Genomic DNA, 20,340 nt, shown 5'->3' with positions numbered 1-20,340 from the left:
ACGAGTATGTGGCGAACGTACCCTACCTTAGGGATGTTACACGCATAGTGCAAAAAGACACTTGAGATCCAAAAAATATATGCGAGCTGTGCTGAAAAAGAATCACTTATGATCGGGTAATTCAAGATTGGTGAGCGAAAAATCGCCACCATCTTGAGGGGATATTGAAGTATGGTGTCTCACTTAGAATAAGTGTAAGAACATTGAGTCATTAATAAGAATATGAGTAAGTACACTAATCACCAATTTATTTTTAGATAAATTCTCGTAATTCTTGTCGGTATCTCTTTAATATATGACCCAAGAGTATTTGTCTAATTAATGTATTATTCATTTAAAGGTTAATTTGGCTAGCTTTAGAACATTCTTTTAAAATTGGAAGCATAAGTTTGAAGAGCATTTTGTATCATACTAAAATAATGTGGGATGTAGGGGTGTTCAGATAAACCGCAAACCGCGGTTTGGAACCAAACCGCCAAAAATCGTAACCAATGAAACTGTTTTTTATGGTTCGGTTTAACCGGACCGTTCAACTTTAGTGGTTTGGTCACGATTTCTAATTTTCTAAAACCAATTAAACCGGACCAGACCGTAATTTTTTCTAAAAAAATCATTTTTAGAAATGATGGTTCAAAGGATTGAACCCCTACACTTAAGTTAATATAAAGTATACCAAACCATCCAAACCAAACAATTTAATTGTTTATGATATGTTTTTAATAATATTTAATAGATGCACAAGTTTCTAAAAGTAAAAAAAAATGTAAAGTCCCACATTGCTTAGAAAATAAACATTTCTTTTTCTCACTTCTATAAAATGATTCAAAATACTTAAACTTACAACAACAAAGACAATAAGTTTCTTGTAGACTTTTATGGTCTTAAAAGTAAAAGTAAGATTATTATTATTTAAATACAATTATTTAGTTAATTATTTTATAATAAAAAAGTTTTAAATTTTAATAATTTGGTTATATGGTTAAAACCAAACCAAACCGTTTATTTATGGTTTGGTTTGGTTTTTTAATTTTAATGGTTTGGTTTGGTTTTTCATTTTGAAAAAACCGCATGAGCGGTTTGGTTTAAAAATTCTTCTAAACCGCACCAAACCAAACCGTGTACACCCCTAGTGGGATGAGCCTAGAGAATGTGTACCCCTATTATATTATAACACACCCTTCTTACTTCAAGCTAGCGTTTTGTATGTATCATTTTCCATACTCTAATGTCTTTTTGAAAAGTGCTAATGAAATTTTCTATCGTATTTTCTTTTACACTCTCCTTCATTCATCATAACATGTGAATATTATTTATTTCTTTATATTTTAGTATTTTTTCAAATAATTAATAAAATCTACATATCATTCATTAATTTAAGAAAATATAAAAAAAAAATATAATATAGAGTGTATTTAACATTTCTCATGAAATTTTTATTATTGGTGTGAATATAAATAAGGCTGTGCAAGCAGTTAAAAATTGTTTTTAATGTATTAATACTGATTTAGTTTTCCTTAAACTTTAGTCTGTATTTAGTCAACTTGCAAAGTCAATGATACTAGAAGCATGATAATTAGAAATTTTCATGGTCTAATGAATGAGAAATATATCTTATCTTTTTCATAGAAAGCATTGAAGTCTGGTTTTGAGTCTTGGGTGGTCCTTGCTTTTGAGATGTGCCATCCATTGGCACTTACTTTAAGGGTGTGTATATTTATTTTGTTTTGCTTCGATTTGATGCTATTTGCTATAAACTTGCACAAATTAAGGTAAAGTTTGTTTGCAGAACAAAAATGGAATGAAATAAAATTGAATTTTAATTTTTTTGTTTGTTTGAAATTTTGGAATCAGCCAGCGAATAATGATTATTATGTTTAGTATAGCATAGAATGTAATAGAATTTATATTATTTTGACCAAAATACTTTTATTCTACTTTTATCAATGTTTTTTTTTAAATTAAATTATTATTTAATGTTAGATTTTATTATATACTAAATTATCATTTTTATTCTAAATTATAATTTTTCTTATTATTAAATTATCCTTATAGGAAAATTAAATAAATAAATTATATATATTACACATAAATATTTTGTAGAAAGAAGTTGTACAATAAAATATCATTAATACTTAAAAATTGTAATTAAATTATATGTTATAACCATATTTATAAAACTAAATAATGATAACAATATACATAAATTATGACAATAAATTTCAAAGAAGAAATATTTAATAAAAATATTAAAGTTATTATTTAACTTATAATAGTTAGTGAATTTTTAAATAAAAACAGCATTAATTATTTGACAAAAATTGTTAAGAAATATTGATGGTAGAGACAAAAATAAGCTATCTGGTTCTTTTTTTAATAAAAGAAAAGTGCAGTAGAAAAAAAAAATTCAAAGAGAAATAAAAAGGGATATTGAACAAAAATGTAAATACAGTAAAACTTTTATATAAGTAAAACTTTTATATAAGAATAACTTTAGGAGGTTATCACTGAATAGATTTATTAGTACAAAATATTTCCAAACACCTAAAAGTATTAATTTTTACAACAATAACAATAAAATTCTCTAATAACTATTACATATTTAAATATAACTTAAGTAATTCAAATGTTGAATAAATCTTTGATTTTCTCACTTGTGTACAAATAAATTACATAATATATATATATGATGATACTTTTAATGGTTACTACATATGGATAGTTACTTTAATATTAACCATTAGATTAAGATCAATGATCTATATTTATAATTAGTAATTAATATTTTAAAAAATAAATTTTGACTTTTTCAAACTTTTGGAAGAATTACCTGATGATATGACGGTCATATATTTATTAATTAAAGAATAAAAAAAATCTTATTTAATATTCATTCTCAATTCCTTCTTGATTCTTTATTCATTCATTTTATCCATTCCATGGTAAAAAAAACATTTTGGAATTAATGAGAATAATTAATGTGACAATTATCTTTTCAACTAATGTTTATTGTCTAATTAATCTAAAAAAATCGAAATTATTGATTTTATATATTTATTTATTTATTTTCATTATCATTATAATAATTTCTCATCAAAAACTTGTTTAGTGATTTATGGTAATCATCCATGAGTAATAATCATTGAGAAGTCTTCCATATATATATTTGACTGTATATATAATTATTACTATATAGATGTATACTTTCTTGATGTAAGACTTAAAAAATGTATAACTAATTACATTTTAGAGGTTATTCTTATTTATAACTGGCTCAAACTGAGACCAATTTTTTTTATAATAAAATATATATTATTCTTATATAGAAGTTTTACTGTATTCCACTTATTTTTAAATAGAATATCAATTCAAACACATAAATGAATAATGTTTCCTTCGGAATCACTTTTTCATTGGGACTGTATGAACCAAACAAAGGAATGACAACAAATTCTTTCATTTTCATTCATTTCTTAACTTGTCCTATCAACCAAATATTATATAATAAGTGTTATGTTTAGACCCAAAGCACCCAATTTTGGATATGTTTGAGGGTAAATAGCACTTGGGGTCTCAAAACTTTACTATTTGTATCACTTAAGTTCTTAATTTTTTTTGGTAGTGACTAGATCTCAATTTTTATATTTTGGCTCACACAAGTCTTAGTGTCATATTTTATTGAATAAAACCTAATTTATAAGGGTAAAGTTAGATTTTTAACCAAAAAAATATATAGCACCTATTTGTTTTTTCTTTTTAACTAAAGTAATTAATTAATTATTGCCAAATATATTAATTTGGTAAACTTACTTAAATATTCTTATCAAATATTAAAAATTTATTTTCTGTTTTACCTCTAAAATATTTAATATCACTTAAAAGTTTATTATTTTCTATCAATTTATTATTTTTAATAAAAAAATTTACATACTTTGAATTTTAGAAACATTAAATTTATTAAGGGTGCTTCTATCTATAACATCATTTTTTTTTCTAAGTACACATATTTCTATTTAAAGTGGAAATAATGTTTAACAATTTATGAAAAGTTTAAATAAAAATGTGCATAGTGAGAAAAAAAACGATGTTATATATAACAACACCCTTAATAAACTCCATGCCTCTAAAATTTAAATTACTTAACTTTTTTATTATTATTTATTAATATTTCAAGAGAATATTTAAGTGAATTATCAAAATAATATATTTGGTAATAATTAATTAACTAAGAAGGGTTTAAAGAGTAAAAAAAAAGTGTTGTGTTTTATTTTCTTTTCAAAATCTTATCTTAACCTTATAAATTAGTATTTATTTAATAAAATATAACATTGGAAACCTATGTGAGCCTGAAAGTAAATGTTAGCATCTAATTGCTACAAAATAAAAAGTTGAGGACCTAAAGTCATCTCCAACCTATAACACTATATATGGTGTTGCACCAACACCAAAACTAAAAAATTTTAGCACCATATTATTTTTCCATTCTAACCACAACACAAAAAATTACACCAAAAAGTATATTCTTTATTATTTTATCTTATATATAAAATAATATACATATATATTTATTATTAAATACTAGTATAAAAAACAAATTAGGACGACATAATGGTGGGATAAATAAAGTTGAGTTGAAATTGACTTTGTATATTTTTAGCATTATATTTGCTATTTTGCAATCCGTTTGGAGTTGCCAAAAATAATACAAGTCGTAAAGCTGAATCCTTAGGGGATGTTTGGTATGGAGTAAAGTAAATATGAGAATGAGAATCTAAAATCCTTCTTATGTTTGATTCAAATTTTAAGAGGGTAAAGTTAATAATTTGGGTGGGCTCCACATGTATTTTAAAGCTAAAGTAAATCATTGTGTACACAAGAGTTTAATATCACATCCATTCTAAGTCTCTTTACACTTTCTAAAACAGCTCAACTACTCAAAACAAATACCACTTTTATTTACCAATCGCATTCTTGTAGGGTACCACGAGCTCCATGTGGCACACTTTCATTCATTGGCTAGTTCTTTTATGGACTAAAAAGAGTACTTTTAAGGCAAAATTAACTAATGGTAGTAGCACGTGAAGTTTGTTTTTAAATTATAAAAAGTGAGGTTCGGTTTTAAATACAATAACGCTTAAATATGTCATCTTATATATAGTTTGGGTATCTTGAATCACTATGTAGCTCTCATTCTTTTAGCTTGATGGATAATCTCGAGTATCACACATAGTTATAAAGTTTCAGGTAACCTAAATAGTAATTTTGTGATAATTCTGAAGTGAGAGAGATGAGTGAATAAAGAATGAAATGAGTGAAATGATCTCAACGTGATGTTGAGATAAGCTTAGCTGATATATATTGAGAGAGTGTAACAGAAATCTGTTACAACCGAAGGGAGACAGTTAGGCTGAGCTGCGGACAGCTGGAAGCACTAAAAACAGAGTAACTAAACAGTCATTAGCAGCTTAACTAATCCCTTATTAACTACCCTTAACAATATTTCTAACACCCCCCCTCAAGTTGGACGTATTGTGAAGTCCTAACTTGTTACAAAGACTAGAAAAATGAGTTATTGGTAAGGGTTTGGTTAATATATCAGCTACTTGGTTTGCTGAGTCGACATATCGAACATCCAGAAGTTTGTCTAAGACTCTGTCACGAACAAAATGTAAGTCGATTTCGATATGCTTTGTACGAGCGTGGTACACTGGATTTGAAGCTAATGAGGCAGCTCCCAGGTTGTCACACCATATAATCGGGCATGGAGACGTGGACAATCCCAACTCGGCAAAGAGAGACTGCAGCCATACGAGTTCAGCCGTTGCTAGAGCTAACGCACGATACTCTGACTTCGTGCTGGATCTTGCTATGACAGACTGCTTCTTTGAACACCAACTTATCAAGTTGCCACCAAGGTATACTACATATCCTGAAGTGGACTTTCTGTCGTCTAGATTGCCAGCCCAGTCGGCGTCTGAGAATGCGTGAAGATCAAGGGAGGAGCTGCTTGTGAATCGGAGAGCTTGAGACAATGTGCCAGCCAAGTAGCGAAGGATTCTCTTGCATGCTGTCCAATGAGCCGTAGTTGGAGCTTTTAGGTACTGGCTAAGTCTGTTGACAGCGAAGGAGATGTCTGGCCTTGTGAGGGTCAAGTACTGTAGTGCACCTATGACTGATCGATACATTGTTGGATTAGCTAATGGGACGCCTGTATCAAGAGTGAGCTTAAAGCTTGGGCACATAGGGGTCGGTTGAGGGTGGGAGTCCAGCATTTTGGTTTTAGTCAGCAAGTCTCTCGTATACTTTGTTTGACTCAGGAGAATGTGATCAGACGTGCGAGTGACTTCGAAGCCGAGGAAGTATTGCACTGGACCAAGCTTCTTCAAGGCAAAATGAACGTTAAGATCGACAATAAGACGGTGAATTTGAGCATTGTCATTGCCTGTTATTAAAATGTCGTCGACATAGACCAAGACAAAGAGTTGCTTCGGACCACTGACTGAGTAAAAGAGGCTAGTGTCTGCTTTTGAGTCCTTGAGGCCCCAACTGAGAAGAGACGATTTCAACTGGTCAAACCATGCACGAGGTGCTTGGCGTAGTCCATAAATCGCCTTGTGGAGTTTACAGACATGATTGGGAAAGGAGGTGTTGATGAATCCCTCTGGCTGGTGCATGTAAACAGTTTCATGAAGTTTGCCGTTCAGAAAAGCATTATTTATGTCGATTTGTTGTATTTCCCACTTGTTGATTGCAGCTAGAGAGAAAATGACCCGTATAGTGCATGGCTTGACAACTGGGCTGTATGTCTCAAGGAAGTCGATCCCCGGTGTTTGCTGGAAGCCCTTTGCAACTAAACGGGCCTTGTGTCGATTGATAGTCCCATCACTGTTATATTTAATTCGGAAGATCCATTTGTTGTTGATCACAGCCATGTCTGGAGTGAAGGGTACCAAGCTCCACGTTTGATTGGCCTGCAGTGCCTGAAATTCAGATAACATAGCTTGTTTCCAGCATTGGTTAGTGAGAGCACTTTTCACATTTAGAGGTTCCAATTCAGGTGTAAGATTTGCCAAGTAAGTCTTTGGTTTAAATGTGCCAGTTTTTGACCGAGTTACCATGGAGTGTGTATTTGTGGGGTTGGGTGGTATAGGCAAGTTAAAATGTGAATCTGAGATGGGTACAAATGGTGGGAGATTTGGAGAATCATGTGGTGGAGACACAGAGTTGGTTGGTTGTGTTGGGGAAATATGAGAGGTTACAGGGGACAAGGAAGGAAGAGTGGTGTTATTTGGAGACTGAGATGTAGACACTGGGGAGTGAGACTGAACAGGGGAGTCTGGGCGAGACACTAGTGATGGTGATTGTGGCTTATGAAGTGAGACTAATGGAAGTGCAAAACCAGTATTAGATGTATTCAGGGTAGGCAAAGAGGATGTTGGACCTTGGACAAAGAGGCTATCGTAGGGAAATTCTACTTCATTGAATGTGACACTACGAGCAACATAAAGCCTACCTGAGGGATGTAGACACTTGTATCCTCGATGGTGTGAGCTATACCCGACAAAAACACACTTAGAAGATCGAAATGAGACTTTGTGGTTTTGGTATGGACGTAGAAGTGGAAAACATGCACACCCAAATGCTTTGAACAGAGTATAATCTGGTTTTGTTTTGAAGAGAGTTTCATATGGTGAAAGGAAGTCTAGAGTTGGTGTTGGTAGCCTATTGATTAAGTGTGCAGCTGTGGAAAAAGCTTCCCACCAGAACTTTAGTGGCATGTTAGCATGTGCTAAGAGAGTGAGCCCCATATCGACAACATGCCGATGTTTCCGCTCTATTCGGCCTTGTTGCTGATGTGTATGGGGACATGAGTGTCTACGTGAGATGCCAAGGTCATGAAAGAGTTGATATAATGAACGATACTCACCCCCTAAATCTGTTTGAACACTCTGTATCTTTGTTTGAAATGAACGCTCTATAAATGCAATGAAATGTTTGAATAGAGATGGTACATCAGATTTAGCTTTCATTGGATACAGCCATACATGTTTTGAGTAATCATCTATAAAGCTCAAATAGTATTTATATCCATCATTTGAAGTGTAAAAAGAGGGGCCCCATACATCAGAGTGAACTAATTGAAAAGGGAGAGTGGTTTTATGAGATGTACTCTTGAAAGTGAATTGATGAAGTTTGCCTAATTGGCATGCATCACAGAAATCAACTTGTTTACATTTCAAAGAGGGATTTATTGAAGACAGTACACTATCAAGAACAGGTTTGGAGGGATGACCTAAGCGGGAGTGCCATATCATAGCTGCTTTGGATTTATCTGATACTACATTGCTGGTAGTAGTAATATTGTATGCATGCTTGATAGGCGACTTTATTTCAGTGGACTGGGACTGAGCATTTGCTAAAGATGACTGAGAGGAGATCTGGAGAGTATACAGGCCATCACGAAGCGAGCCCTGAAGAAGTGCTTGCCTCGTACTCTTGTCCTTGACAATACAAGAAGAGGCATCAAACTCAAGAATAACATTGTTATCCTTGGTGAACTGTGATATGCTTATAAGGTTCTTGGTCAAATTAGGCACTAGTAAAATATCTTTCAGAATTAAAGACTCATTGGCATTAATAGTAGAAACTGAATTAAAACCAATATGTGAAATAGGAAGAGTCTCACCATTACCGACTGTTACTTTTGCCTTCCCCTTGTAGTCGGCTTTCTGAGTCAGAGAGTGATCGTCATGTGTCATGTGGTTGGTAGCTCCGGTGTCAAGAATCCAGTCATTCGATGTGTTGTTCGTGTAGGTTGGTTCGGATATGAATGCATTTGGTGAGTCGTTCGCATTGTTGGAAGATGGATAGGTGTGAGGATGAGCACCTGAAAAATGGACATCAAAGCGATGAAAGCAACGGTGAACAGTATGACCAGTTCTGCCACACAACTGACATATCACTCGACTCGATCGACCAGATCCACGGCCACCATGAGGAGGTCTGTGTCCACGCCAAGATCCACGACCGGGACGTCCCTGAGACTTGTTCTGACCACGAATGGAGAGTCCAGCGAAGTTAGCTTCAGCATTGTCGATGTTGGAGGAGGTGAGCTGCTGGATTCGCATTTCTTGAGTATGAAGACTGAATTGGACGTCTTGAATCGTCAAAGGTTCAGACCTGTTCGTCAGATTCACGATCGTAGCTTCGTACTCTGATCCTAAGCCTCCAAGAACATACAGGCACAAGCTGTCGTCAGAGATCGGGTCACCTGCTTCAGCTAGCGTGTCAGCGTAGGTCTTCATCTTCAAGATATAGTCGTCGATCGTCATAGAGCCTTTCTTGGTGGATTGGAGCAGTCCTTTGATCTGAAGAACTCTGGCTTTCGACTTCGTGGCAAAGAGTTGTTGAAGAACCGTCCAGATCTCAGCCGACGTACGGCATCGGATCACATGACCAAGCATATTTTCCGTTATAGAGTTGAGAATCCAGTGCATTATGAATTGATCGAAACGAAGCCAATGTGCATGAAGAGGATTGGGCTGAGTCGTACCTGCAATATTCAAGGGAGGCTGAGGGAGGGATCCAAGAACATATCCGTCGAGATTGTACGCGCGCAGAGCAGCCAGGACCAATGCACGCCAGTAGGAGTAATTTTGGCGATCCAGGCGGAGATGAAGTGGGAGCAAGGTATTGTTGGGTAGGGGAAGTTGTTCAACTGCGGCTGGAGCTTGTTGGACATTGTCGGCAACTGAGTGAGTCGTTCCGTCGGACGCCATGATCCGTGTAGCTTCTGATACCATGTGATAATTCTGAAGTGAGAGAGATGAGTGAATAAAGAATGAAATGAGTGAAATGATCTCAACGTGATGTTGAGATAAGCTTAGCTGATATATATTGAGAGAGTGTAACAGAAATCTGTTACAACCGAAGGGAGACAGTTAGGCTGAGCTGCGGACAGCTGGAAGCACTAAAAACAGAGTAACTAAACAGTCATTAGCAGCTTAACTAATCCCTTATTAACTACCCTTAACAATATTTCTAACAAATTTGGAAATAAAATATGATTAGATGGAGTAAATTACATGACGTACTTATTCTTATCAAGAAAGAATTTAATATGAATTTTAATATGCTTAGGTGGGGTGTAAAGTTATGGATAATATAATAAGAATTTGACTAATATTACATAATAAAAATAACATGAGAGTATGTAATTATGGTTTGCCATGATAAAGTTAAGAGACCAATATGTCATCTTACAAATAAAATAATAGTAAACAAGATAATATTAATAATTAGGCCTTGTTTGGCTCATCGAATTGGGAGAGCGAAACTATGGTAGTTAGTCACAATCCCACGTTTGGAGAACATAATCTATTGGAAAGGACTAAAATTAGTCCACTTTCTGCTGGAGAAGTATCCTCGACCAAAATAGTGGGTTTACGTTAGATTATAAATAACTTCACTATTTGTTAAAAATAAATAATTTCACTATCCTTGTCCTTGAGATCCCACAACCTTCGTCTTCCCCGAGATCCCAGATCTTCTATTGTCCAGATCACCATAACCATCGTCATCTCCATCTCTTTCTCCGTTGCCGGCTGCCTCTACACTCCTCATAACCTTCCATTTTCAAATTATTTTGGTGGGCAATCTAGCATGATCAAAGTAAGTGAATGAGTTTATATTAATTTTAATTTCTAACTAGTAAAGTTTATTTTTTTTGTTTCTTGTGTTTTCAATAATTGACAATATAGTTTTGTTGTTTTTAAAAAACAAAAAATGTTTTAGGTAATGATTTTCGTAAAAAATAAAAAATTTAATTAAAACAAATCTTAAATAAAAAAAAAAATTTTAAAATATATTACAAAACTCCAAAAAAATATAAGAGAAAATAAAAAGATAGAAGATGATGAATATAAGAAAAGTGAAGAAAGAATATTGTGAGAGACTGTGATGATTTATAATGGAAAAAAAGATGAGAATAAAGAAAGCAATTAATGTGAGAAAAATAGAGTAATAAATAAGAAAATAATGTAATAAAAAAAATATTTTTATAAAATATAGAAAATAACTTTTTGTAGTTTTATTTTTTAACTTTGTTTATATACCATTGAAATAGTGGTGTCTACCATTGTTTTCATATAACCATTTTTTTGTTTTAAAAAAACAAAAATTACCATTTTATTATTAATCAAAATATAAGGGTTTTTTTGGCTAAAGTTTTAGAAAGAGAAAATATAACAAAAGGCTGCAAAAGAATAGTATATGGAAATTTGAATAATTTTTTTTTTAAGATCATATTAGGGGATGGAATGTGAAAATGATAAAAAAATATACATATAAAATAATATATTTAGGTAAAATGATAGAAATAATCAATGAGTATTAATTCTCTAATTTTGTAGTAATTTCTCATGAATTAATCAAACTTTATAATAATTTCATTTTTAATTAAAAATGAAGATTGTGAGACATACATAAAACCCATAATTGATTATTTATTTTAAAAAGACTCAATCCAAAAACCATATTAGATATAAATTTTCATGATAGCTCATGAGTAATTTTTTTTTATGATTTAAGAATAAAATATTGACGACAATTAGTTTATGACATTAATATAACTTTACTTTATTGAATTAGTAGTGCCAAAATATTAGCGTTGATTGATTTAGAAAAATCTACTTTATTGAATTAATAGTATTAAAATACTAGCCTGCAATTGAAATATCCTATAAATTAATTTTATTTTAATTGGACTAGTAGATTTAAAATTTAAAATATTTGCGAGCGCTTCATTTAGAATCTCAATCTAACTTTTTTTTGTTAGTGAGGAAATATGGTAAATTATGAATCTAATTTTACTTTATTGAACTTGTAACATTAAAATATGTAAGAGTATATTTAATTTAGGATCTTAGCCAAAATTACTTTTTTGAACTAGTAAAATTAAATTTTAGCAGATAGTGGGTCCAGGAAGCTTCTACGGTAGGTTCCTAAAGTAGATTTTTCGGTAGTTCTCTTTAAGTTTTTGTTACATAAATAAGTTGTAATCCTAATTTTTTTTATATAATAGTATATATTGTAATTAAAAGGACATAATCATATAATTATTATAGTTCGGAAAATAAAAATACTATTTATTATTTTCTTTTTGATCAAGAAAGTAAGCCTTTATTAATCATAAACCATTACAAAACCTCACAATCCCCAAAAAGACCAGAACTCAGCTATATTACATGGATAACATTTTCCTCATAAAAAAAAGCTTATTTCCTTTCAGATTCTTATGAAAAAAAACAACTAAATCTATACATGATATTTTTTTTTACCATATCAACCACAGTATTGACACTAAGCGAGTAATTATGAACAAAATAAGTGTTTCTATTATGCCAAATATAATAGACTGATGCTGAAAAAACAACTGCCACCATAGAGGCCTTAACCCCCTTCCTCATATCTTCAATCCACCTGGTCCAGCTACTGAAATTTAAAGGCCATTTGCAGCCTATCCAACCTTGAATATGAAGCACTACCCGCTGAGAGAAACAACAGTCAAAAAACAAATGACCATGACTCTCATCAGCTTGTTCACAGACCGGGAAATGGTACTTTCAAGAAGCATTAACACTCGATGCAAGTGATCACGTGTTAACAGCTTGCCAAATAATAAATCTATGTTTGGGCACACTCATATTTTCTAAAACATTAATACTATTTATTAACACTATTTATTATTTTCTAAAACACATATTTTACATTTTTTTAGTCATATTTTGCAATAAATGTTCAAAATACATGCATTTATCGTGTGTTAGGTAAATGACAGTTAATCTCATGTAATTAGCTCCCAAATTATATTTTGCCCTATAAAATTTCAAATTTTGAATTTCTATTTAAAATGAAATACAAACATTACTATTCGCACGTGCGAAACTCTTCATCAATATCCAAAACTACAACCTACTCATCAACGTTCCTCCACGTGGCATTACTTTGCTGGTGATCATCTACGATCACAGCCTTTAGGTACGAACACCACAAACTAAAAACGACGTCGTTGCGGAGTCACCTCAGTTAGTTTGAATATATATATTTCTTTTTCTGGTCTTTAAAAATTAGTTCCACTATTTATTTCGGTCTAAGCTGGAGATTTGTGATTATTATTAAGAATAATAATTTATGAGTAATTACACGAGATATTTTGACGAGAAATGATCAGAGTGGAAGAACAAGAACTGTAATCGTAGCTTGAATCGAATTTTGGGACAAGAAAGACGATGTCTTCGCCGGACATTAATGGAATATTGGACAACTCGAAGGAGCTTGATCGGTTAAGGAAGGAGCAGGAGGAGGTTCTCACCGAGATCAATAAGATGCATAAAAAGCTTCAACAAAGTCAGTCTTTCTATTCTTTACTCTCTATATATCTGATTATCTTCAAGTTTTCATTTGTTTTTAAACTTTTATTGCTATGTGGGTAATTTTATGATTTGTTTATATGAAAATGGTATTTGGGTAAATTAGATTATTGGGTTATTGTTAGTTTGTTTGTTGGAATAGTAAATTGTTTGATTTTTTGAATATGCATTGTAGTGCAGTTATAAGCGTTTTATTTTTTTATTTTTTCTATCTGGATATATTTGATGAGTTTTGTCAGAATCAGTTTAGATAAATATTTTTTTTATTAAATATTTTAATCACGTATTGTTCTATGAAACAATGGCATTAGTGTTTGATTTTGATAGAGAGTTAAAATCATGATTTATTTTTTCTGGTACCCTTTAATCCGAGTGTTACATCCCAGATGATTGGTTAAAATCATAATTTGCAGTTTAATAATGATTATTTACTTATTTCGAGTTGCGGGTGTTTTTTTTTTTTTGTTTTGTTTTTTTGCCCCAATTTCTCTTTGTTCATTTCAATGCAGCTCCTGAGATGGTTGAGAAGCCAGGAGATACTTCCTTAACAAAACTGAAGAATCTATATTCCCATGCTAAAGATCTTTCTGAATTAGAAGTAAGGTATGTTAGTTTGTAACTTCCTATTGTTAACTTAAGCCTTTTTCTTGAATATTCAGGTGAATCAGGTGAATGTTTTTTATATGCATAATTATTTCATGGGTGCTGGAGTTAGCTTCTTGTCAAATTATGTTTATTGGTTTATCAACATCCGATGTCATTACTTTGCACCATATAATTTCAGTGTCATGTTTGGTTGCAGTGTTTCCAACATATTGGTAAGTCAACTTGATGCCCTGCTACCTTCTGGAACTCAAGGGCAGCAGCGTCGAAGAGTTGGTATGCACTCTCAGCTTGGAGCTATAAGATTTTTCTTTCGAAAGACTACGTTCGCATGAGCTTGTACTCTTTTTTATTTTTGAAGAGACTTATTGTCATGAAATAGTGTCCCAAGCTTTCGTAAGCTGGCTTATCATTTTTCTCATAGATGTTTATGAACAGAGGATAGTAAAAGTTCACCGATAAGAACTGCACATAAAATTTCAGTCTTGGTTTGTAGCTCATATGACATTTATAAAGCTTTTGCATCATGCTTCCTACATTTGTTTTTCAGTACCACATTTGAAGCATGACTGTTGAGAGCATTTCTCTGTAACATTTTGTATCTCTTTGTGCATAGGAGTCAACTCAAAAATAGTAAAGCTATTTGAGATTTAACAGCATAACACAATATTTAATTCACAATGTTTATGTTGGCTTGTAAGATGTTAAGTTTCTCTGAAATTTTGTTAAGTTGCAGTACTAGATTTGACATTAATTTGTTCTGAATAGTTGATAGAATAGAATATCTTATTGAGTTTCATTAAAAGTTAGTCTTGCATGGATAAAAGAAAATTATGTACAACTAGGTGAAATAGAAAATGTGGACTGATTCACAAGTTATAAGAGTTATTACAAGGCAATACAAACAAAACCTAACATGTTTGAATGTGTAAAGTTCCTTTAGATATCAATTTTTAATCTAGGCAATGATGCTTTTGTTCCCACTCACTGCTGATATTTTCATATGTTGCAGAAGGCAGTGAACAGAAGAGGAAGAGAATGAAAACTGATTCCGAGATTTCAAGACTCTCTCCATCCATGCGAACCCACATAGAAGCTTATACTACTATAAAAGGGGAGCAGGTATGCTTGCAGCTCTTTTAGAGTTCTGTGAAATGTGATTGTGTATTCTTTCATTTAGTTGGTAAGTTTGACATCCTGTATAATTTGTAATGTACTGCTGTTTTTAGGTAGCAGCTAAGGTCAATGCAGGAGATGGTGATAAGGATGAGTGGTTTGTTGTAAAAGTGATGCACTTTGATAAAGAAACAAAAGAGTAAGTTCAATTTCATTAGATGCAATATATGGGTTTTCAATTACGATTACTATATGTAAGCTATTGGTTTAGCGTCACGTTATGTTGAATGCCAGATAGGAGTTCATAGTCGGACTCTACTGAGTCATTTTTAACGTTCAGATCCCACTCAATTCTTATTTGTTGAGATACTTTGTACAGATTTGAAGTGCTAGATGAGGAGCCCGGTGATGATGAAGAGGGTACTGGTCAAAGGTAATTTTTATTAAGCTAATGTATTTTATATATATTTATGAGACTTTGTCAATTCATATGGATTGCCATATTGTAAATTCTTTTTTCAGATTATGTTTCTTCCTCGAAATTTCTTTAATCTTGTAATTTTTTTTGGTGGTGGGCCGTTGCCTGCTGTGAATTTTCTTATGTCTCTCTAATTTTAGTTGTGGAGAGTTATTGGATTTTGACTTAGTAATATTTCTCACTAAATCACAACTAATATATGTATGTTTTAATCATTGTTAATGGATTCTGAAATTATGTTTATAAAATTATAGGATATTGAATAGGTTCTAAGTTGCACTTATCATATTATATTTACCTTATTTCTATTCTAAGCATGTCTTATAATAAAGTGATATCTTATCATATTATATGTACCTAGCTCAGAGGCTTTAAATTCCCTCTTGACTGGTGTATACATTGTTCTATGGTTCAGTTTACTTTTCTTCTAATTGATCAGCTCTAGCAAAGTACTTCATCTGAACAACCTTTTTCTGCTTCTTGTTCTCAGAAGGTACAAGGTGCCGCTGTCGGCTATCATTCCTTTCCCCAAGAAAAACGATCCTTTGAGTGCACCGGATTTCCCTCACGGAAGACATGTTTTGGCGGTCTATCCAGGAACAACTGCACTCTACAAGGCTACCGTGGTAAATGGCCCTCGCAAGGTGACAACTCCAACTATTTTATTCTCAGTGTGATTAACATTCTTCAAATATGGATTTCATTCTTCTGCATTCTGTTTTCCCACCTCACCATGAAACTGACAACTTGTTATACTCTGCATGCTGCGGAACTCACCCCCCCACGTCTCATCGTTTCAGAGAAAGACTGATGAGTAAGTCACATCTATATGCTTTGTGTATTGATTATCTCATGTTTTTCAAAGTGAAATATTTTGTTATATGCTTCGAGTCTGTTGGTACTTACATAGTAATTGTTATAGTTAGTCGAAGAGCTCGGTTTCAAGAACATAACATGTTCTCTGGTTTTTTTGGGCAGTTACCTGCTCGAATTTGATGATGACGAAGAAGAAGATGGATCCTTGCCTAAGAGGGAAGTGCCCTTCCATAAGGTGGTGGCATTGCCTGAAGGACATCGACAGTGATTACTGCTGTTAATAATGAAAATGGCTTATGATTTTGTATAGGTTAAGCCTTATTGATAACTATTTGCGTGGATAGTAGCATTATGGGGCAAGCCCTTTGTATGGTCTTTAGCTGTTTTACTTTCATATTTAATTTGAGCAATAATACTCCAAGGCTAAGGCTGATAATTTATTTAGTGAGGTATAAAACTACGCAATTTTTTAAGTACTAGAGTTGTCTTCAATATAAATATTTTATAGTAGTCATAAGCTCAATAAATAAAAAAAGCAGAGGAAATTTAACTCTTGTAGAACTTGTATCTATCTTCCTGCTTAATAACAAAAATCTTAAGCAGTAAGTTCTTGAATAAATTATAGGACAAAATTTTATTTTTCTCCCCCACCACTAGTAGATTTTTGTCTTCTTAAATTTTGTTGCTTGTAAAAAATACCTCTGAATTGCAGCACTGGTAAGCTTTTGTCCTTCCGTCCAAAATAGAATTTGTTGATGGGATAGTTAAAAAAAATATTTCAAAATAATTTTTTTATTAATTAATTAATTTTAAATAAAAAATAAAAAATTAATAAAAATAGATTTTTAAATTTATGAAATTATATAAAATCCTATAAAAAAAAATTAATAAACATATATTTTTTAATCAAAATATAATTTAAAAAAAACTAAAACCAATATTTCTAAACTAAATTAAAATCTTTAAACTAAATTATAATAGTTTTAGTATTGTTCAGGGAGTATTTTTGACAAACAAAAAATTTGAGGGGCTATAGTTCGGTGGAAAAAAAATATTTTGTCCTAAATTATAACAATGTACTTTATATATAATTAATGTGAATACTTCAACTAATTATTTCTTATTAAATTATACTCAACTATTTATTTATATTAGAAACCCAAAATCACTCAGTTTGATTAGTAGAAAAACAATGAAAATGAAAATGTACATTCATATAAATATTTATTGTGCATTATTTAAATAATAATTATAAGTTTTTTTTCTTATGATAAATGATTATAAGGCAATCCTATTATTAGGGATAGATCATTATTTACACAAATAAAATATTAATATTTGCTGTGTTTTATTTTTAATTTATTTATCAGTCTTACTTATTATAACATAGCATTATGTTAGTTTACTTTTTACTAAACCACCATAAGCTTTATTAGGAAGATTAAAAAAATTAGCAAATCTATGGGAAGCTAAAGTAAAAAAATTAGGGCAACATGTTTGAGGCTCATGAGAAGAAAGACAAAAATAAATAGAAAATTATTGGAAAGGATGAGATAAAAAATTTATAAACACAAGTAAAAGTAAAATTATTAAATTATTTTTCAATACAAATTTTTTATTCAAATTTTAATGATAACTTCACAATATTTTCTTTTTCTTTCTATATACCAAAACCAAACTACAAAGAAAATATACTATCCTTTCTAACTCTATACTTTTTTTTTCCTCTATACCAAAGTGACCATTAGAACAAATTCAATGAAAAAAGTTAGTGGCAACTTTGTGCAAATTATTTATTTATTTTTATTACAATTAGTAAACATTTTTTTACTATTTTTATTTTCTAATTCCAAAAAGAAAATTAAAAAAAAAAAAACCTAAACGATGTCGTATTTAAGAAAGAAAAAAAACAGCTATTAGGTTTAATTCAGAAAATGACTTGTTATAATTATTCAAAAACAGTTGATGTAATATAGGCAAGAAAAGGCCGTTTTCTGAAACGATCTTTGGTTGCGACTTGTGACCTTCTTCTCCGAAAAGTCTCAGTCACAGTCTTTTGCCATGGCTTCCATTGTTGGAGCTACTTCGTCTTCTTCCCTATTCAAACTCCCTCATATGCAATCTCGATCACCGTCTACGACACCCGCTCTCTCTCACCACTTTTCTCTGTCTAAACCCACCGAATCCATACTCCTAAAACCCTATTTCTCAACTACCTCCTCCAACCTATTTCGCTACTCTACCTCGTTCTCTCCGTCCACTGGCAACTCCATTTTCCGCCGGAGATCGTTTTCAGTCAGGGCTGCCAGGGGGAAATTCGAGCGAAAGAAGCCTCACCTCAACATCGGCACGATCGGCCATGTCGACCACGGCAAGACCACTCTTACCGCTGCTTTAACCATGGCTTTGGCCTCCATGGGAAATAGTGCTCCGAAGAAGTACGACGAGATCGACGCCGCGCCGGAGGAGCGAGCTCGAGGGATCACCATCAACACCGCCACTGTTGAGTATGAGACTGAGAGCCGCCACTACGCTCACGTGGATTGCCCTGGTCACGCTGACTACGTCAAGAACATGATCACCGGTGCCGCACAAATGGATGGCGCGATTCTGGTTGTCTCCGGCGCCGACGGGCCTATGCCGCAGACGAAAGAACACGTCTTGTTGGCTAAGCAAGTTGGGGTTCCTAACATGGTGGTGTTCTTGAACAAACAGGACCAGGTCGATGACGCGGAGCTTCTTGAGTTGGTGGAGTTGGAGGTTCGTGAGCTTCTGTCCGCGTATGAGTTTCCCGGTGATGATGTGCCCATCGTTTCAGGCTCGGCTTTATTAGCTTTGGAAGCTTTAATGGCGAACCCGAAGCTTAATAGAGGAGATAATGAATGGGTTGATAAGATTTACGCGTTAATGGATGCTGTTGATAGTTACATTCCCATTCCCAAAAGGCAGACCGAATTGCCATTCCTCTTGGCTATTGAGGACGTTTTTACGATCACGGGTCGTGGAACTGTGGCCACCGGGCGTGTTGAGAGGGGCAAGGTCAAGGTTGGGGATAGTGTGGAAGTAGTTGGTCTCAGAGAGACTAGAGCCACAACAGTTACAGGGGTTGAAATGTTTCAGAAGACCCTTGATGAGGCTATTGCCGGTGACAATGTGGGCATTCTGCTCAGAGGGATTCAAAAGATTGATATCCAAAGAGGAATGGTTATTGCCAAGCCTGGCACCATTACGCCTCATACCAAGTTCGAGGCCATTGTCTATGTGTTAAAGAAGGAAGAGGGTGGGCGGCATTCACCTTTTTTCGCTGGATACAGACCCCAGTTTTACATGAGGACTACTGATGTTACTGGGAAAGTTACTGGTATTAAGAACGACAAGGATGAAGAGTCCAAGATGGTCATGCCTGGAGACCGGATCAAGATGGTTGTTGAGCTCATAATGCCGGTGGCTTGCGAGCAAGGTATGAGATTTGCTATTAGAGAAGGTGGGAAGACTGTTGGGGCTGGTGTCATTCAGTCAATTATTGAGTGATAGAACAAGTTTGTCATTTTGTTTGTTTGTTTGTCTGTTGGATGAATCAGCTTTGTGCTCTCTTAGTATGGTTTAGGTGAGTTAAGTTTTCGCAGAATTTAGATGCTACATTTTTGTTGATAAGTTTTCTCTTCTCCATGTTCTTCTTGTAATAGTTTTGGCCATGTAGTATTAGACATGTATTCCTTTTTATTTCTGTATGCTGGTAATGAAAAGCTTTTACCAAATTGTAGCCTTTTCCTTTTTGCATGAATTTCGGCTACAAAGATAAGTTGTTCTCTCACGAATTTTTAGTTTTCACAACTTTAGGATACTCTACTACGATTTTGAGATCACCTTAAGGCGGAGTGATAGCCTTTTTGGAGTTTT

At 33.0% G+C, this 20,340-nt stretch overlaps 2 protein-coding genes across 3 annotated transcripts; both read left to right on the top strand.

Annotated features, from left to right (window-relative positions):
* The first annotated feature begins 13,123 nt into the window (after positions 1 to 13,123).
* Positions 13,124 to 16,911, top strand: LOC133817200 (SAGA-associated factor 29 homolog A). Of its 2 annotated transcripts, none has more exons than XM_062249638.1 (9): positions 13,124 to 13,404; positions 13,937 to 14,030; positions 14,230 to 14,306; positions 15,046 to 15,152; positions 15,260 to 15,345; positions 15,526 to 15,579; positions 16,115 to 16,268; positions 16,425 to 16,438; positions 16,603 to 16,911. In XM_062249638.1, the coding sequence occupies exons 1-9, from the start codon at positions 13,287 to 13,289 to the stop codon at positions 16,706 to 16,708; spliced, it is 810 nt and encodes a 269-aa protein (XP_062105622.1). In that variant the 5' UTR covers positions 13,124 to 13,286; the 3' UTR covers positions 16,709 to 16,911. The 2 variants fall into 2 exon arrangements, with proteins under 2 accessions (XP_062105622.1, XP_062105620.1); XM_062249636.1 differs by having other exon boundaries at positions 13,125 to 13,404; positions 15,043 to 15,152.
* A 1,488-nt stretch (positions 16,912 to 18,399) lies between these two features.
* On the top strand, positions 18,400 to 20,198 carry LOC133817198 (elongation factor Tu, chloroplastic-like). Its single transcript, XM_062249633.1, has one exon. It carries the CDS (start codon positions 18,502 to 18,504, stop codon positions 19,969 to 19,971), a length of 1,470 nt encoding a protein of 489 aa, XP_062105617.1. The 5' UTR covers positions 18,400 to 18,501; the 3' UTR covers positions 19,972 to 20,198.
* Positions 20,199 to 20,340: the final 142 nt, after the last annotated feature.

Source organism: Humulus lupulus, chromosome 2, assembly GCF_963169125.1.
Source record: "Humulus lupulus chromosome 2, drHumLupu1.1, whole genome shotgun sequence".
NCBI lineage: Eukaryota > Viridiplantae > Streptophyta > Magnoliopsida > Rosales > Cannabaceae > Humulus > Humulus lupulus.
This window is presented reverse-complemented; position numbering and strand designations above follow the sequence as displayed.